Below are 20,730 nucleotides of genomic sequence, written 5' to 3'. Positions count from 1 at the left end.
CCTGCACTCTAAAGGAAGGGTTCGGGATATTGGCAGTTTGGAGGGATATGTTGTGTATCTTTATACGTATATGCTTCTAAATTGTTGTGTTCTGGGCACCTCTGCAAAAACAGTGATTATGTGTGAATGAGGTGAAAGTGTTGAATGATGATGAAAGTATTTTCTTTTTGGGGATTTTCTTTCTTTTTGGGTCACCCTGCCTAGGTGGGAGACGGCCGACTTTTTGAAAAAAAAAAAAAAGTTTGAGTCTACCAAACTGTCTCGTTCATAAAAAATTCACTTAGGTCTTCAACTCTTAGTCTGGCTAGCAGCTTATTCATTTCTTTGCTGTCATATGTGTAGGACCCATCTCGTCTAAGTAGAGACCCAATACTGGATGTTGTTCTCGACTTAGATTTGGCATAATAAAAGAAATATTTTGGGTTTCTTTCAATTTCATTCATGACTTTTAGTTCTTCCCGCATTTCTTGACTCCTAAAAGATTCCTTCTGCTTAAGTTCGATGTTTGCTACTTCTCTGACCAGTGTCTCGCTTCACATTACAGATGACAAATTTCATACACATACAGTGGACCCCCGGTTAACGATTTTAATCCGTGCAAGAGGGATAATTGTTATGCGAAATAATCGTTATGCGAATGAATTTTCCCCATAAGAAATAATGGAAATAAAATTAATCCGTGCAAAACGCCCAAAAGTATGAAAAAAATTTTTTTTTACCACATGAAATGTTAATTTTAATACACACAAACTGAAAAAGGCATGCACAATTACATGACACTTACTTTTATTGAAGATCTGGTGATGATTGATGGGATGGGAGGAGGGGAGAGCATTATCTTCTTACTGTTTAGAAGGGGAATCCCCTTCCATTACGACTTGAGGTAGCAAGTCCTTTTCCGGGGTTACTTCCCTTCTTCTTTTAATGCCACTAGGACCAGCTTGAGAGTCACTGGACCTCTGTCGCACAACAAATCTGTCCATAGAGCTCTGTACCTCCCGTTCCTTTACGATTTGTCTAAAATGGGCCACAACATTGTCATTGAAATAGTCACCAGCACGGCTTGCAACAGCTGTGTCAGGGTGATTTTCATCTATAAAGGTTTGCAGTTCAACCCACTGTGCACACATTTCCTTAATCTTTGAAGTAGGCACAATGGATTCCACAACTGGCATAGGCTTCTCAGGGTTAGCCCCAAACCCTTCAAAATCTTTCTTAATTTCCATACTAATTCTCACCCTTTTTACCACAGGGTTGGCACTAGAAGCTTTCTTGGGGCCCATGGTCACTTATTTTCCAGAAACAGCACCGAAAACACTGTAATAATACGAAATATTCCGAGTGTATGCTTGGATGTTACCGCGGAGGCTGGTTGGTAAACAATGGGACGGGCGGCACATGTGAGGGCACATTGGACGCGTCTCGGACGAAAATCGGTGAGCGGGTTTTTAATCGGTATGCGCGGCAAAAATTTTGCGATAAAAGTAAGCGGTATGCGGAAAAATCGCTATGTGATGCCATCGTTATGCGGGGGTCCACTGTATACAACAAATTTCTAAGAAAATTTCCAAGACTGTAGGCATACTATCGAAGATACGGTACTATGCTCCACAGTCAGCCCTCCTGGCCCTATATCACTCTCTTATTTACCCCTATCTCACCTATGGAATTTGTGCATGGGGCTCAACAACAAGTAACCATCTCAGACCACTAATTACCCAACAAAAGGCTGCAGTTAGAATGATAACAAATTCTCACTATAGGCAGCACACTCCACCAATATTCAATACACTAAACCTATTCACCATACAAAACATTCATACTTATTACTGCACCTATTACATACATAGAACACTTAACTCTGATATTAACCCTCCCCTCAAACATCTTGCCAACCTCAACAGAACACATGACCATAACACAAGGCACAGATCACTCTTTGATGTTCCTCATGTCCATCTCACACTATGCAAAAACTCAATGCACATAAAAGGCCCTAAAATCTGGAACTCATTACCTGTAAATATAAAAGAAACACTACCTGTTTATAAATTCAAGTCTCTTCTCAAAGATCACTTACTCACCCAAAACCAAATAAATACTGAATAACTGAACCTTATAAATTGTATATCTTAAATGTTTCTCACAATTATATCACATAAATGTTAAACCTAAAACCCAATCTAACTTTATTATTTTTTAAATACACTACCTAACAGAATACTCCATTCTACTGAATGTACAACAATGCATACAACCATATGACCTGTCTTTGTAATACTCACTTGTGCTTTATAGTAATCTGTATACATTAAAGTTTTATCACTGATGTCATCATTGCTTAGTTCATCTTAAGTTAATTTTAAGCCAGCCCGTAATGCTATGCATAGTATAAGTGGCTTTAGCATGCTGCTCTTATCTGTATTTTTTGTACCTCTGTATGTGTGCTCAAATTTTTAAATAAATAAATAAATAAATAAATAAATATCGACCTGTTTTAGACGCTCTGTTATTCTTTGCCTTTGCCTGTATAGGGAGCACCTTTCTCTTTCTAGTTTAAAAAATCCTGCAGCAAGCAGTGCATAATGGGGAAAAAAATGTGACCATGTTTTTGATTTAAAACAACGACTTTGTGGTGTAGTCTTGTATGGTTTTTATTGTTGTATTCTTGGTCTCATATGATAGAATGGAAATATATTATAGAAAGAGAGATGATTTTGATTGTTTTCAGGACTGAAAGTAGCTCGAAATTGAGCTCAATATAGCAGATTTTTTTATTTTTGTTGATATTCCAGAGCACACAAATTACGTCACTTGACCAATATGCATCCAACTGCTCAGTCTAATACGTGTTTGCAAATGCACCAACAATATTTATACAGTTATTACAATAATGCAGTAGTGTGCATAACGGTAAATCATTTATTTTTTGTGCGAATAAAAATTCAAAACAGAAAGCAAGTGTAATATAGGAAAGGCCTGAGGACGTGACTAATAAACAGAGGAAATGTTGTTTTAGTGCCAGGAATGTCTACACTGTTCATTCTGGACCCCTGCTTTTAACCCTTAAACTGTCCAAACATAGATCTACGTTCACATGCGTAGTGCTCCGAAAGTAGATCTACATTTTTTTACATAATTTCAAATATAAAAAAAAATGTAGATGAAAGCTATTTTTACACGCTTTCAAATGTAAAAATAAAGAAGATCTACGTTTTTTTACATACTTTCAAATGTTGAAAAAAGGTAGATCTATGTTTGGACAGTTTAAGGGTTAAATTGGCATATTTTTCATTTTGTGTGAAATTGGCCAAATTACCAATTTCTGATCACTTTATTGGGTAGTTGAAATAGGTAAATGGCCAGTTTCTTGTACTCAATCAATAGAATAGAAGGAATACTAGCAAAATAGTTATGAGTTTGGTTGACTGGAATAATGGAAATGGCCGAAAATATGCCTCAAAGTGGTTGAAATCGCCAACATGTAAATATCGCCAAGACCATTAACTTTGCGAGAGTGCAAGTCTGTAAGTTTTCCATCAAATTTCGTTCTTTTAGTTTCATTACCTTCAAAAATAGATTCTCTATCATTTCATAAGAAATTTTTTTTTTCAATTCTCTGACCCTGAGAGCAAGTTCAGATCAGGGGTTCTGACCCCTGATCTGAATGAAGTCTGGCCACATCTATTACTGATGCAGTTCTTAATACAGCTTTCTAGCTATTATTCTACCTTCAGTTAGAAATTCATGTTGTCATAAATATACAGCCACCAAAGCAAAGTGAAGGAAAAAATTTCGGGGTTCAATATACTAAAGCAAGAACCAACTCTTCAGTACAAAGATTCATCTGATGACAACATAGCAAGAACTCAAGAATCACAAACTTAAATAGTTAATTACAAATCTTACAGACCTCTAGAGAACATATTTTTAACTGAAATAAGAGAATCTTATCTAACTGAAAGAGGCAGAACTTAATGAACACTAAAGATAGATTTTATCCTGTACTGACCACCACAAATGATACATTAACCTGAGACAACACACCACAGAGTACCACAAATGATACACTAACCTGGAACAATACGCCACAGAGTACCACAAATGATACACTAACCTGGAATAATACACCACAGAGTACCACAAATGATACACTAACCTGGAACAATACACCACAGAGTACCACAAATGATACACTACCTTGGTATAACACCAAATTCAAACCAAAATGTATCCAAGTATTAGAGCCTCACTAGGAAGAACACCATCCTCACCAAAACTATGCTAATATAAAAACAAAATCCACATGTTATGACAAAATATAATGCACATATTTGAAAATAAAATCAGTAAAAAAATCTACTACTGCTAAATAATTCAAATTACAATGGTAGACTGGCAACAAGCCTAACAATTACTGAAATAATAAAGAGTACAGTATAGACAATAAAAATATTTCACTTAGCAAACAAACTGAGAAAAGCAACACCAAGCATATAAGAACACTACTGCAACTGTAACTGCTGCTGCTGCTGCTACTACTACTTCTACTACTATTACTACTACTACTGCTGCATTTATGAGAAAATGCCAAGCCTGCAGGGGTAATACAGTGTTTGGAATGAATGAACAGATATTTAAAAAAAAAAATGGATCCAGTGTTCATGGAACTCAAATTTTAATTATGAGTTGAATAATATCTTATATTAATTAATGTTTTATCAATCAATGCAAATAAAATTACCCAAAAGCATAATATAAATATTATCTACAAGATTTAGAAGCTTTTATCAATATTTTTCCAAAGAAGAAACAGTGAGAAAAACTGGAAACTTTAGTTTCAGTAAATTAAATTTTTCTAAAAACAAGTTTTTTTCAAAATCATTCATTTTGCTGCAAGGAAGAAGCAGCTAACAAACAATGGAAAAATGGGGAGGTTTTTTTTTTAGGCTAACAGTTTGCTGTGTAGAGCTTTATTATAACTTTAAAAAGTTCAATGTAGAATGAAAATGCTGTCCCAATAAAAGCTGGTTCTGTAACCTGTCTTTTCTTCACCACTTACCAGTACACCATACGGATCCAATGTAACTAATCTTTTCTTCACCACTGTTGCCAGTACACTGTATGGATCCAATGGAACTAATTTTTGAAATAACGAAACTTTGCATGAAAAAGTAATTGCTATGTAACAAGAGAAAGGGGAAGTACAATTCTGATGTAGAATTGTTCTTCATGTAACAGTCATCCTACAAATCTGTGACCTTCATATTCACAAATTTAAATAATCCAAGATTTTTACTGAAGGACAGCCAGCAAACTGATTCCATTATCCAACATTTTTGCCAAAGATCTGCTAACGAACAGACTAGATTATCCAATGTTTTTCTGGCTCAATGGCTTTCCCAAGCTCAAATTTTGCTTTAATCTTCTCATTATTTTTTATGAATGTTAATATTAACCACATTATTACTGAGATATGTTCCTGAAATACAGTGATACATTACAGAGATATTTTCTCTGAAACACACAATGAACCTAAATTTGAACATTTTTGTGCAGACTTAATTTTGTATCATTAAGTTTCTACTCCCTCAGGACTTCTAAGAACATAATTCCTGATGAACTGATCAGAACGACTGCATTTATTTGGTAAGATCACTTACTCCATGTCCTAGGCTTAAAAATATTTTCGTGCAACTCTCAAAACTATTCAAACTAAATTAATAAATCTGCATGAACAATATTGTCTGACATATAATTATAATTGTATAATACAATCAATACCAAGTAAAAGCATGAAGTAGTTATATGCTAAAAATAGCAATATGTTTTTGGCAAGTGTATGCACAAATTGTGATTGCTCAAAATATGCACAGATTTAACCCTGGAAAGTGAGATAAGTTGTTACCAGAATAAAGGTAGACATTTTCAAGAGGAAACTGAACTAGCAATGATTATGAAGGCCTGTGGACCTCTGGCAACATCCAGGGTGATCAGGCAGTCAAAAAAAATAAAAAGTATGGTCACAGGACTGACTGTGAGGGGGGGGGGATAGACCTCTCAAAACTGGTTATACGTAGAAAAGGAAAAACCACTTGGAATAAAAAAATAGAGGTAAAAAAGAGATTTGTATGTTAAGAGCCTCAGTCAAAGGCCTTCTTTGGCAATTTAAAAGGGGCCTCAATATGGCTCTGACTGCAGTCAAAATATACATAATTCAATGAAGTGAGTGCAGTTCAAATCCATATACAGATCTAATTGTGTGTGTTTTATTTTTTTGTTCAAAGTGGTTACTCTCCTTTCATTGTTCAGTGTTGATAATACTTTTATTCAAGCACAGGTAGAAATATTCAAAGATTACATTAAACACTGTAAAACCCAGCACCAAAAAGACTATACTGTACTTTTGAAAAACCAACACATTCATAGATACCCCCAAGTTCCTTTTTTTAAAGAATCAAGCACCTAAACTAATATTATCTGTCATATTTTTGTTCACAACAGTGCATCATTTTCCCCAGAAATCATAAAACTGTAGACACTTTAAGTAAAAATAAATTTTATAAAAGAAGAAATTATGGAGATAATGTACTGAGTATGGAAGCTTGAGACTTGAAAGTAAAAACTTGCTCAATAATCATTTCTCATCCAACTCAAAACAGTTAATCTAAGCTTTTGATATGCAGAATCAATGAAATCACAACTGTAGGTTAGCAGGCTGCTGGCATCAACAGTCTGGTTGATAAGGCAGCCAACAACGAAATCTGCCCTGAGGCTGGGCTTTGAAAATCTCAAAGCTCAGCCTGAGGCCAGGCTCATTTTGTGTTTCAGAAAGCATACCTCTTATGACATAATCACGTTAACAGAGAAAAAAAATTTACAGAATAAAGTAATCATTAGTGGTCCCAGAAAGATACGGTAGAATAATAATCAGGTACTAATATGCTTCATGATATCTCAAATTTCTTCTCGAAACTGAGCAATAATAATTCCAAAAACTTTCGTTATTCCAATGGAAATAATACACAAAAATTTACTTTCTTAAATATGAAAGAAAAAATGGAAATTGACACATTACTAGACAAAAATATATCTATTATATCACTAGACATAATAAATTAGTTCTGACAACACATCTTTGTAAATTCTATATCTCGCATAAAATTTATATACGGTACATCTTATTTATTTAACTCCTAACACACAAAATTCATCTACATGAATGAATCCTGGTCACTTGCAACAAAAGTCATGCATTAATAATAGACCTAACATATAGTTCGTACAAAATGTTTATCATGCATTTCACATAATACCTAAAGAAATACTGAGCATAAAAATATTGTAGAAGAATGGCAAATTGCACAATACTCAATAGTCCTCTCATATGTTATGGAAAATACTGGTAAAGATGATTACTTGATGCATACATTTTTTTATCTGTTAAATCCGTAAGAGAAAAATTTGAGTCATCTCCTTTATCTGAAGATGACGGCTGAAGCGAAGAACGTAGAACACCAGCATATGTTTTACTGTCTTGGTTGTGTGCATTAAGTGCAACTGATGGAGATACCCCAAGAGAACACGAAATATTTCTAAGACCAAATTCTCCATGTGTAGATACAGAGGAATTTAAATTATCACCACTGGGATGCCACATAGCTGGAGCTGAGCTACTGATGCTATTGCTTCCTATAACAGATTGCGAATTCTGTGGTGAATTTCGAACACTACTAGACAAAGTTTCTCGGCTACCACGTCTTAGATATAGTGGGAGGCTAGGCGTTCGATAACCAGCTGAATTAACTTCTCTAAGTTCTAAGTGTGCCATGGGATCCACTAACCTATTTAATCCACTGAATCCAGGAGGCGGAGGAACGTCCCCCCTTTCCCTTATAAGTGGTTCCTCCATTTCTCTATTGGCAATTAATTTTTCGGTCTCTTTAGTACAAAATGGTGGTCCTCCTGGTGCCCTGGATACCACAGAACCTGAAAAGTTTGCTCCATGAACCTGGTTTTGATGCCTGCTGTGTAAAGAGGCTTCTAATTCTTGAACTGTCACTATTTTTCCTACACTAGCAGAGTTTATTGACCAGGGGCTTGTGGCATGATGACGAATATTTGAATTTGCTGCTCTCATGCCACAAGGGGAATTTCCTGACCAAGACTCTAAAGATGAGCGGCACATACCTTGAATAGGATCTACTCTGCAGTCTGTGTCTGATTCACCTGCACTCCACTGACCTGGAGTCTTAGTGGGAGAGTGATCCCCGATGAGCTCATCAATGATTCGTACAACATCTGGAACATCAGGAGTTGGGAGAGCTGAATCTTCGGTACCAGCATTACCATTGGATTGTGAATATACCTGAAGTAGTGGCTGCTGTCGTATATGTGATAGCAGCTGAGACTGAAGTTCATTGTGTGGCTGATTTGATGAACTGGTCAGAATTTGTTGATGGGTCTGTGCCTGTGTAGGGGCTCGCCCATCACTGTTGCTCGAGTGAGAACTGAAATAAATTGTACGCATATTTGTCTTACAAGTGTATATTAATTTTATTTAATTAAATGTAAACTCTTTGTTTCCTAAAGAAAATAACCTTATGTAATTAACAGAGGCATCCTTGGCTTTATGCAGAAATGTATTCCAGGTCCATGGCAGGTGTACTAAGATGAATCAGAAAATTAACAATTATTTTTGCATAAATAATTATTTTCACATAATGAGGTTGTTGTAAACCTCATTGATCACCTCAGGCAAATGTATAGTGCATATATAAAGTTACCAACAGAAATGGGACCTATCATAATGAAACTGCATAAAGTAAGTGAAATGTGTACTGGAAAGCCATAAATGAAATCGAAAGAAACCCAAAGTATTTCTTCTCCTATGCCAAATCAAAATCGAGAACAACGTCCAGTATTGGGCCCCTACTTAAACAAGATTGGTCCTACACAGATGACAGCAAGGAAATGAGTGAGGTACTCAAGTCCCAATATGACTCAGTTTTTAGCAAGCCGTTAACCAGACTGAGAGTCGAAGATCAAAATGAATTTTTTATGAGAGAGCCACAAAATTTGATTAACACAAGCCTATCCGATGTTATCCTGACGCCAAATGACTTCGAACAGGCGATAAATGACATGCCCATGCACTCTGCCCCAGGGCCAGACTCATGGAACTCTGTGTTCATCAAGAACTGCAAGAAGCCCCTATCACGAGCCTTTTCCATCCTATGGAGAGGGAGCATGGACACGGGGGTCGTCCCTCAGTTACTAAAAACAATAGACATAGCCCCACTCCACAAAGGGGGCACTAAAGCAACAGCAAAGAACTACAGACCAATAGCACTAACATCCCATATCATAAAAATCTTTGAAAGGGTCCTAAGAAGCAAGATCACCACCCATCTAGAAACCCATCAGTTACACAACCCAGGGCAACATGGGTTTAGAACAGGTCGCTCCTGTCTGTCTCAACTATTGGATCACTACGACAAGGTCCTAAATGCACTAGAAGACAAAAAGAATGCAGATGTAATATATATATATACAGACTTTGCAAAAGCCTTCGACAAGTGTGACCATGGCGTAATAGCGCACAAAATGCGTGCTAAAGGAATAACAGGAAAAGTCGGTCGATGGATCTATAATTTCCTCACTAACAGAACACAGAGAGTAGTCGTCAACAGAGTAAAGTCCGAGGCAGCTACGGTGAAAAGCTCTGTTCCACAAGGCACAGTATTCGCTCCCATCTTGTTCCTCATCCTCATATCCGACATAGACAAGGATGTCAGCCACAGCACCGTGTCTTCCTTTGCAGATGACACCCGAATCTGCATGACAGTGTCTTCCATTGCAGACACTGCAAGGCTCCAGGCGGACATCAACCAAATCTTTCAGTGGGCTGCAGAAAACAATATGAAGTTCAACGATGAGAAATTTCAATTACTCAGATATGGTAAACATGAGGAAATTAAATCTTCATCAGAGTACAAAACAAATTCTGGCCACAAAATAGAGCGAAACACCAACGTCAAAGACCTGGGAGTGATCATGTCGGAGGATCTCACCTTCAAGGACCATAACATTGTATCAATCGCATCTGCTAGAAAAATGACAGGATGGATAATGAGAACCTTCAAAACTAGGGAGGCCAAGCCCATGATGACACTCTTCAGGTCACTTGTTCTATCTAGGCTGGAATATTGCTGCACACTAACAGCACCTTTCAAGGCAGGTGAAATTGCCGACCTAGAAAATGTACAGAGAACTTTCACGGCGCGCATAACGGAGATAAAACACCTCAATTACTGGGAGCGCTTGAGGTTCCTAAACCTGTATTCCCTGGAACGCAGGAGGGAGAGATACATGATTATATACACCTGGAAAATCCTAGAGGGACTAGTACCGAACTTGCACACGAAAATCACTCACTACGAAAGCAAAAGACTTGGCAGACGATGCACCATCCCCCCAATGAAAAGCAGGGGTGTCACTAGCACGTTAAGAGACCATACAATAAGTGTCAGGGGCCCGAGACTGTTCAACTGCCTCCCAGCACACATAAGGGGGATTACCAACAGACCCCTGGCAGTCTTCAAGCTGGCACTGGACAAGCACCTAAAGTCAGTTCCTGATCAGCCGGGCTGTGGCTCGTACGTTGGTTTGCGTGCAGCCAGCAGCAACAGCCTGGTTGATCAGGCTCTGATCCACCAGGAGGCCTGGTCACAGACCGGGCCGCGGGGGCGTTGACCCCCAGAACTCTCTCCAGGTAAACTCCAGGTAATGAACTCATCAAAACCACTGTAACCTAAGTTTATATACTGCACAGGTACTATAGCTCTTCCTGTATCTAATCAAAATTATTTATTATTTCCATTCTACCCTATACAATATCAGATAAAATATATTACAAATCTTCAAGAATTATAACACTGTATAACTCTTAAGTCAATTACAGATTTATATTTGTTAGAGGTTATGGAGATTATCTTCCCCATGGTCTGGTCTCAGTCCATAGGGATTATCTTCTCCACCCCATGGTACAGTCTTAGTCCATGGGGATTATCTTCCCCACAGTCCAGTCTCAGAGCAGGCTTCCATTTCACACATATTTAAACACCAAATTCCATTTCACACATATTTAAAACAGACTATCCACCACTGCACCACATAGAGATAAATGGTATAAAATACTGACACAATAAAAAAATAGACAAATGCAGTGTAATGCAATCCTTTATTGACTATGTTTCACCCACACAGTGGCTTTATCAAGGGTAGATTTGTTTGTGAATTGTGTGGGCGAAATGTCGTCAATAAAGGATTGCATTATTCTGCATTTGTGTTTATTTTTCCACTGCGCCCCATATTTGAACTGCCTGTTCATCTTATTTTCAGTGGTTAAGTGAGGAGAGATTCAAGCACACTACATGCTTTACTTTACATGTAACTGCAATGATACTAGAAAAAAAAAAAAAGTGCAACACTTACCTCTCTCTAGATTGTGTCGACAGTGGTGATTCAGTCTCAGTTCGAGAGCATATCGACCGAGAGATGAGAGATGATGGATTAGAAGATAGTTGGCGTTCTGGAAAATGAACATTGTTCAAGAACTGATACGACTTTTCTCCTTCACTCTGTGGTGTTACCCTACCAATATGAGCTGTAGGAAGAGCTAATGAACGACCAAAGCGAGAGCATCGTATTCCAGGAGGCTGTGTTAATATATTGGGAGGAGGTACTTGTTTTAAATTTTGATAGGGAGCTGGAAGTGCCGGCATGTACGTGCCACGGTTGAAAGGGTCTAGTTCAGTAGCTCGTCGCACTGGCGGCACACGGTGAGGAATACTGCCAGGCTGATAGGGATACATTGAAACAACTCCAGGATGTAATGAATAATCAAACCCATGAGGATCTATGTAGGTTGCAGGTGCTGCTGTGACTACTGCTGGACGTAAGGTGTGAGACGCAATGAGAGGTTGGCCAAGTCTACCAGGCGCAGGTCTAGCTATTTGTGTCTTAGAAGCAGGACTATAGTGCACTGGAGACCACTGAGGAGGCATAGGAGCTTGGTGAATATAAGGCAATGCCTGAGGTCCCATCACAGGATGTATAGGGTATGTGGGTATGTATGGAGGATACATACTCACATATGGCGGCATTGCTGATACTACTGGCAAAGGTGGTAGAGGAGAATAATAAAGATAACGAGGAATAAATTCAGGAGCTAGTGGGTTTAACACATAAGTCTTCTTAAGTTCGACGCCATCCAGCTGTGCTCGTAAAGCAGACCAGGATATTCCATACAGTGATCCAGCCTCTGAGCATAATTGTAGAAATCTCTCCCAAAGTTTCCTGTGGGAAGATAGGTATTATAAATGCCTTTCTTAGATTAAAGTAACAATACAAAAAAACTTAATCCAACATGCATTTTTTGATTGTCAGAGGTTTCATAATTTGATCTTCAGAATAAAATATAAAGTAAATGAAGTAACTTCATTGAAAATCTCAAGATATTAAAAAGAAACAATGCTTATCATTTGATATAAAAATGCAATGGAGTTTCTAGATTATTACTATTCACGGGGAGGCACTAAATCTGCAGGGGTAATACAATGCCTGTATAATGGGAGGCAATAAGGTTTGATACAAGGAGGGCAGCTCTACTTCCTTAGATCAAGAACTTTTCAACATCAACATAACATCCCCTTGAAGGGGTTAAGATTCCAGTACTAACACATATGATGTTTACAGTATATAATACTCACAACAAGGCACAATACTGCATGATCACTTAGCCTACTAAATCCTTAAAGATTTTTCTTTATTACCATTTTCCATCAAAAAGAAGAAAACATTTACCATTACTCATTCAGTATCTAGTTCATCAAATCTGATTTTGAAACCCAGGGCATATCTCCATCAGACTCAATAACTGCTACAACTCTCAAAACAGAAAATGACATACAGCACTGGATATCACAATACATACATAGGAGTATATTTGAGACATATGGTATAGACATTCTATATAAGCCTAGATGAGTGATGATAAATGAACAGAGAAATATGAAAACTAGCACTCAAGGTCCACAACGTAATAGAAAATACAGCCTCTCCTCACTTAATGACAGAGTTCCGTTCCTAACATCACATTGGTAAATGAATTCGTCGCTAAGTGAGGAGCACACTATACGTAATGATAGTGGGTTTGTGTCAGTCATCTCTGATACTGTTTTAATGTCACTTTTGCACCACAGAAAACATTTCTGGTATATTTTTAAATGTTTATACACCAGCGTACTGTATATTGTAATAAACAGACTACAGGAAATCAGCTCTAATTTACATTATTTAGGTATGTATACTGGTCAGAGAGCCCGTCGTAAGTCTGAGTCGTTGGTAAACGAGTATGTCGCTAAGTGAGGAGTGGCTGCAATACAAAGTAACAGTGTAATGCTATGTAAGACAGTATCTTATACTGGAAGTAAATAAACCAGCATAAAGGAGAAAACTATTGTACCAAAAATAAAAGAGGAATATCTATTACAAGATTTTGTATACATATCCTAATTTGTTCTCCATGGGGAAGTGGAACAGAATTCTTCCTCCATAAAACATGCGTGTCATAAGAGGCGACTAAAAATGCTGGGAGTAAGGAGCTAGTAACCCCTTCTCCTGTATAAAATACTAAATTTAAAAATAAAAACTTTCCTTTTTCTTTCTGGACCACCCTGCTTTGGTGGGATACAGCCAGTTTGTTGAAAGAAGATCCTAATTTGTCTTTAGATTTTATTTAATGATTCAAGTGTGACGTCCATGCCCTTGCAACAAATCAGGTATTAAATGAGTGATGGTGAATGTATTTCTTCTCTGGTAAAGAAAAAAAAAGGTTCAAACCTGCATTTTCCAACAGAACAGAGTGAAACTGGATCTCCAACAACAGCAACAAGACTCTGGGCTCGAGTGATGGCAGTGGTTAATAACTTGGCATTTGAGAGGAACCCAAAATCTAATCCCTCATCTCCTGCCTTACAAGTGTGACGTGTACGCACAGTTGATAAGATGATCACTCGGAACTGCTTCCCTAAAGAAGAAGACATATATCAGTCTCCTGCCTTATATGTGTGATGTGTGTGCACTGTTGACAGGACGATCACTCAGAACTGCTTCCCTTAAAAAGTAATCAAGTATCAGTATTACAAATGGATAAATTATTGCATATTAAATTCATGGAAGAGCACTAAACCTATAAGTGTTATGCAGCAACTAGAGAATAGGGGTAGAGGCAATTATGTTGGATCCAAGGAAAAGGAGGATAGCACCAATTCATTGGATCATGAGCCATTTGTCAGCATCAAAGTATTTCCCCTCTGAAGAATTACAAACAAACCAAAAATTGTAACATATCACTGACAAACATCAAACTTCAAGATCCACATATTTATTTTTTAGTACTTAAAAGACTTACACTTACAGCAGCATGACTTCCATTATAAATTATTCTAGGACTGTACTGCGTACTGTACTGTGTACTTAGGTACACAGACAAATTGTGACTCATTCAGACCCTCAGCCATGTCATATATGTGACATACTTGTGGCTGGTTTTCAAAGTTGTCCGGCTTTTGAAATTGAGCCTGGGGCCAGACTTCACTGCTGACTGCCTGATCAACTAGGCTTTTGCTGCTAGTCAACTTCAGGTATACATAGCTACCACAACCTGGCTCATGTCAACACCTCGCAGCATTGTAGGTAATTCTTGAATTATGAGTCAAATTATTTGTCTCCACAAGCAAGTGGAGAAGAATTCTTTCTCCACAAACCATGTGTGTCATAAGAGGCATCTGAAATGCCAGGAGCATGGGGCCAGTAACTCCTTCTCCTGTATGAATTACTAAATTTGTTTCTTCTTTTTTCATGTCACCCTGCCTCAGTGAAAAAATAATAATTTGTAATACCAAGCACACAGTAAATTCAGATATGAGTTGTAGGGAAGTTAGGAAGTACTCTTCCATTCTTTGAGTGTTAAGTGAAATGTGGTGGAGGTAAACAATATATGCAGTTTCAAGAGCAGTAATAATTGGTCCCTGGAGGCCTGAAGTTAGTGATGGCTGTCAATAGGAGTCAAGAGGTAGTGTAAGAGTTCTGACTTCACCCTTGCAAACCCAACCACCAGGAAAGTACACAAACAGAAATTGTAAAAATTATTCTGTTAATGGGAAAAGTTAAGCTGTAGAGGTCACATGGCACCTAAAAAAATGAGAGGTAATCAAGACTGATTTGAAGCATGGAAGGAAAGCTTCCTTGGATCAAGAGTCCTTCACTAGCATCAAGGCATCTTAGTCTGAAGGGTATAAAAAAAATTATAACTCATTCAAGGCTAAAATACACTAACCTTGTACATTAAGAACTCTTTCCACGTTAATTTTGTACAGTTTGCGCTTCCTCAACTCAGCTCTAATGCGAACCATTTGATCAGCATAAGGTGTCACAACCCCAATGGACCCTTCACCAACTGGACCCCACTCTCTCTTTGGCCAATGATTGATGATTTCTCCCACTTGCTCACACACTTCATAAACCTAAAAAAAATTATACAGTGTAGTACAATATACAGAAATAACTATTATTATTATTATTAAAAACATTAAACCTGCCATGGTCATTAAGCAATGCAACTACATTATAAAACATTATTACATTCCTGGGAAACCACTAAACCTATAGGGGGTCATAGAGCAGCATCATCACACTGAAAGGCCTACACAGGTGTAGCACTTCACATGAACTGTGTACATTCAGGCTAAGAGCTGTTCTCTTACCTCAGGTTATTTCAAAGCCCAATTCTATTTAAAGTAAACTACTGTCATCCCAATGATGCCACCCACAACAATTGCCTATTTACCTACACAGGAGCAACAGGTTTATGATGTTGTCCAAATGTCTCAATCAACTCTGGTTGCCACCCACAAAAGGTGACTAGTTACCTATTTATTGCTAGATGAAAAGGAACAGCCCCAAGTAGTAGGTTGGTAGACAGCAACTGTCCAGAGAAATACAACCATCCTGCAAAGTGAATGTAGAATGGAAACCTGTAATTGTTTTACATGATGGTAGGATTGCTGGCATCTTTTTCCATCTCATAAACATGCAAGATTTCAGGTACATCTTGCTACTTCTACTTACATTTAGGTCACACAACACATGCATGTACAGTGGACCCCTGGATAACATAATTAATCTGGTCCAGAGAGAGTGTCTTACACCGAATCTGACTTCGTCCAAATTAATTTTTCCCCATAACAAATAATGGGAATTCAATTAACCCTTTCAAAGTTTCGGCCGTACTAGTACGACTTACGCACCAGGGTTTTTGACGTACTAGTACACCTAAATTCTAGCGCCCTCAAATCTAGTGAGACAAAGCTCTTAGGCCTACATATGAAAGAATGGGTCTATGTGGTCAGTGTGCGTGGTATTAAAAAAATCCTGCAGCACACAGTGCATAATGAGAAAAAAAAAACTTTGACCGTGTTTTTGGATTAAAACAGCGACTTTGCACTGTATTTTCGTATGGTATTTATTGTTGTATTCTAGTTTTCTTGGTCTCATTTTATAGAATGGAAGACATATTACAGAAATTGAGATGATTTTGACTGGTTTTACAAAGAAAACTACCTTGAAATTGCACTCAAAGTAGCAGAAATGTTCGATTTTTACCAAAGTTCAAAAGTAAACAAATCATGCTATGAGTCCAATACATGTCAACTGGTGAGTCTAATATTCTTTCATAAGTGTGCTGATAATATTTATACCATTTCTACACCAATGCAGTAGTCTGCATAACAGTAAATCTTCTATTTTTTTGTGAGAATAAAAATTCAAAGTTGAAAGCAAAAATTGCCTGCCCCCCCCTCTCATCTGCGACTGCTTGAAAGAGTAGAGAACAGAGTAAGACGTCTCATCTCTCGCCTGGACCCATCCTGGATAGATCTGTCATTTCAGCAGAGCCCTCAACATAGGAGGGATGTGGGTGGCCTTACTGTTATGTACAAGGCCAATATTGTCAAAGTACCACACTTGGATCCACTTCGAGGGCAGCGTGAAACAAGCTTTTATGCCACAAGAAGGGCAGAAAGCAGCAACTTTACTCTGGCTGTACCCTTCTCCAGAAAATCACTCCATCTGAGATCATATATACCCAGGATGACTCGAGTATGGAACACATTCGTACAGCAAAATGATGTCAACGAGACAGTCAGTTGATCAAATGAAAATGCTGGCCCACAGATGGCTCCAACTTCATCCTGTTCCCTACTTGTATGTCTCATAACAATAAAAATGCTTTCAAATGAGCTGATGTAGGTAACAGCTCTTAGCTTGCCAATAAAGTTAGGAATCCTTAACCTGTAAATAGCTTGTCAATAAAGCTAGAGATCCTTAACCTTGTCAAACCCTGTGTAAAAAAAAAAAAAATGTAGGAGGGGCATGGGGACGTGACTAATGAACAGAGGAAATGTTATTTTAGTGCCAGGAATGTCTTTCTTCTTCATTCTGGACCCTATTCGGAAATTGGCATCTTTTGAAATTTGTGTGAAATTGGCAAAATTGCTAAATTCTGACTACTGTATTGGATAGCTGAAATCGGTAAATGGGTGGTTTCTTGTACTCATTCGATAGAAAAAATGGGGTTCTAGCAAAATAGTTATGATTTTTGTCGACAAGTACACTGGAATTGGCTGAAAATAGGGCTCAAAGTGAGCAAAATTGCCGATGCGTAAACATCGTCGAGACCGCTAACTTCGCGAGAGCATAATTCCATAAGTTTTCCATCAAATTTCATACTTTTGGTGTCATTATGATCGGGAAAAGATTCTCTATCTTTTCATAAAAATATTTTTTTTTTTAATTTGGCTGACCCTGAGAACAAGTCTCTGAGAGGGCCTGTCAGCCATGAAAGGGTTAATCCGTTCCAAACACCCAAAAGTATTAAACAAAATAACTTTTTACGTGAAATGTACATTTCCCTACACAGAAAACAGACATGCAGAGTAAAATATTACTAAAATGGCACTTATCTTTAACCTTTTCAGGGTCGACAGGCCCTCTCAGAGACTTGTTCTCAGGGTCGGCCAAATTTAAATAAATAAAAAAAAAATTATTATGAAAAAATAGATAATCTTTTCCCAATCATAATGACACTAAAAGTATGAAATTTGATGGAAAACTTACGGAATTATGCTCTCGCAAATTTAGCTGTCTCGACGATGTTTACGCATCGGCAATTTTGCCCACTTTGAGCCCTATTTTCAGCCAATTCCAGTGTACTTGTCGACAAAAATCATAACTATTTTGCTAGAACTCCATTTTTTTCTATCGAATGAGTACAAGAAACCACCCATTTACCGATTTCAGCTATCCAATACAGTAGTCAGAATTTAGCAATTTTGCCAGTTTCACACAAATTTCAAAAGTTGCCAATTTCGAATAGGGTCCAGAATAAACAAGAAAGACATTCCTGGCACTAAAATAACATTTCCTCTGTTCATTAGTCACGTCCCCATGCCCCTCTTACACTCTTTTGCTTTCCACTTTGAATTTTTATTATCACAAAAAAAAATAGAAGATTTACTGTTATGCAGACTACTGCATTAGTGTAGAAATGGTATAAATAATATCAGCACACTTTTGAAAGAATATTAGACTCACCAGATGACGTGTATTGGAAGCATAGCATGATTTGTTTACTTTTGAACTTTGGTAAAAATCGAACATTTCTGCTACTTTGAGCTCAATTTCAAGGTACGTACTTTTCTTTGTAAAACCAGTCAAAATCATCTCAATTTCTGTAATATGTTTTCCATTCTATAAAATGAGACCAGGAAAACTAGAATACAACAATAAATACCATACAAAAATACAGTGCAAAGTCGCTGTTTTAATCCAAAAACACGGTCAAAGTTTTTTTTCTCATTATGCATTGTGTGCTGCAGTATTTTTTTTATACCGCGCACAATGACCACATAGACCCATTCTTTCATATGTAGGCCTACCAGCTTTCTCTCACTAGTTGTTGTCAAAAAGTCAATGAGAGAGTCCAGATGAAAGGTGGGTCCATCAGAGAGAAGGGAAGGTAAAGAGAGAGCAGTGGAGCGAAGGCGACGACGGAGGTAAATTCTGTGTGCTCGTTGATAAAGTGGGCAGTCTAACAGAATGTGGCTGACTGATAATGGAACCTGACAATTCTCACAGAGAGGAGCAGGGCGCCTCTCCATGAGATATCCATGAGTAAGACGAGCATGGCCAATGCGAAGACGGGAGAGAGTAGTCTCCCAACCTCGACACTGGTGACAAGAAGACGGCCAGTAACCTATACATGTACTCGGTTTAATAGATTGAAGTTTGTTACCGAGCACAGTAGACCAACTTTGTTGCCAACGGGTGTGAAGGTGGGTAGCCATTGCAGCAAAATAGTCCGTAAATGGAATGCCTCTATATGAAACTGGTAGGTCATGTACTGCTGACCGCGCAGCAGTGTCTGCCTGTTCATTGCCCTGTACGTCAACATGACCAGAGACCCAACAAAAAACAATATCTTTATGCTTGGTAAAGATGCGGCGTAGCCAAAGTTGGATACGGAGGACTAAGGGGTGAGGTGTATCAAATTTCTGTATAGCCTGTAAAGCACTAAGGGAATCTGAGACAACCACAAATGATGACACAGGCATAGATGCAATACGGATAAGTGCTGCAAGAATGGCATACAACTCAGCAGTAAAAATACCAGCCGAAGATAGTAAATGCCCTCGTACGACGCTGTCCGGAAACACTGCTGCGAATCCTACGCCATCAGAAGACTTAGAGCCATCTGTGTACACTGCAATGGCATGAGAATGAGAGTGGAAGTGGTCAAGAAAAAGAGAGCGGGAAGCGACCATAGACAGTTGGGCTTTCGAGCAAGAGAGAGAGAAAGAACAGACTCGAACAGATGGAACTTCCCAGGGGGGTAGGGAAAAGTGAGATGCTACATGAACATCGAAATGTGGTAATTGAAGAGAAGACAAGAGCGAATGTAGGCGAAGAGAGAAGGGACGGAGTAAACAGGGGCGGCGAACAAATAATGAATGTCTACTAATATCAGTGACCATTCTATAAATGGAAGGATTGCGGAGATCATTAGAGCGTACATAGGTTTGAGGCTAACCCTGGGAATCCTATGCCACTTGAGGAATCCATTGTGACATTGGGGAAGTCCTTGGGGTTTGAGGTTAGTGGGGAGGATGTGGAAGAGTTGGTGGAGGAGGACAATGACGAACTAATCACTGATGAGCTGCTAGATCATCTTCAACAGCAAGAGGCCAGACCTGAGGAAACTGCTCCGGAGGACGGGAGAGAGAAATTGAAGAAGTTGCCTACTTCACAGATTAAAGAAATGTGTACAATGTGGACAAAGGTGAAAACCTTTATGGATGACAATCACCCTCACACAGCTATTGCAAGCCGTGCTGGTGACTATTACAATGACAATGTTGTAAACCACTTTAGAAAAGTCGTAAAGGAACGAGAGGTACAGGCCTCTATGGACAGACATGTTGTGCGACAGAAGTCCACTGACTCTCAAGCTGGTCCTAGTGGCATTTAAAGAAGAAGAGAAGTAACCCTGGAAAAGGACTTGCTACCTCTAGTCCTAATGGAAGGGGATTCCCCTTCTAAACATTAACA

General features: G+C 38.3%; 1 protein-coding gene across 3 annotated transcripts in view; it reads right to left on the bottom strand.

Moving 5' to 3' along the window:
* Positions 1-6,095: 6,095 nt before the first annotated feature.
* The window catches only part of Helz (Helicase with zinc finger), a 132,184-nt gene continuing 117,549 nt past the window's right edge, over positions 6,096-20,730 (bottom strand). For 2 of the 3 annotated variants that reach the window (XM_053775214.2, XM_053775215.2), the window contains exons 14-17: positions 15,404-15,590; positions 13,906-14,092; positions 11,497-12,360; positions 6,096-8,510 (exon numbers count right to left, since the gene is read on the bottom strand). In XM_053775214.2, coding sequence (XP_053631189.1) covers positions 7,391-8,510; positions 11,497-12,360; positions 13,906-14,092; positions 15,404-15,590 — 2,358 coding nt within the window. In that variant the 3' untranslated portion in view covers positions 6,096-7,390. The remainder of the gene's footprint in view (positions 8,511-11,496; positions 12,361-13,905; positions 14,093-15,403; positions 15,591-20,730) is intronic. The other variant, XM_053775216.2, reaches the window with a different exon arrangement.

This window comes from Cherax quadricarinatus, chromosome 11, assembly GCF_038502225.1.
Source record: "Cherax quadricarinatus isolate ZL_2023a chromosome 11, ASM3850222v1, whole genome shotgun sequence".
In the NCBI taxonomy this organism is placed as follows: Eukaryota; Metazoa; Arthropoda; class Malacostraca; order Decapoda; family Parastacidae; genus Cherax; species Cherax quadricarinatus.
The sequence above is the reverse complement of the archived record's forward strand: the minus strand, read 5'-3'. Positions and strand labels throughout refer to the sequence as shown.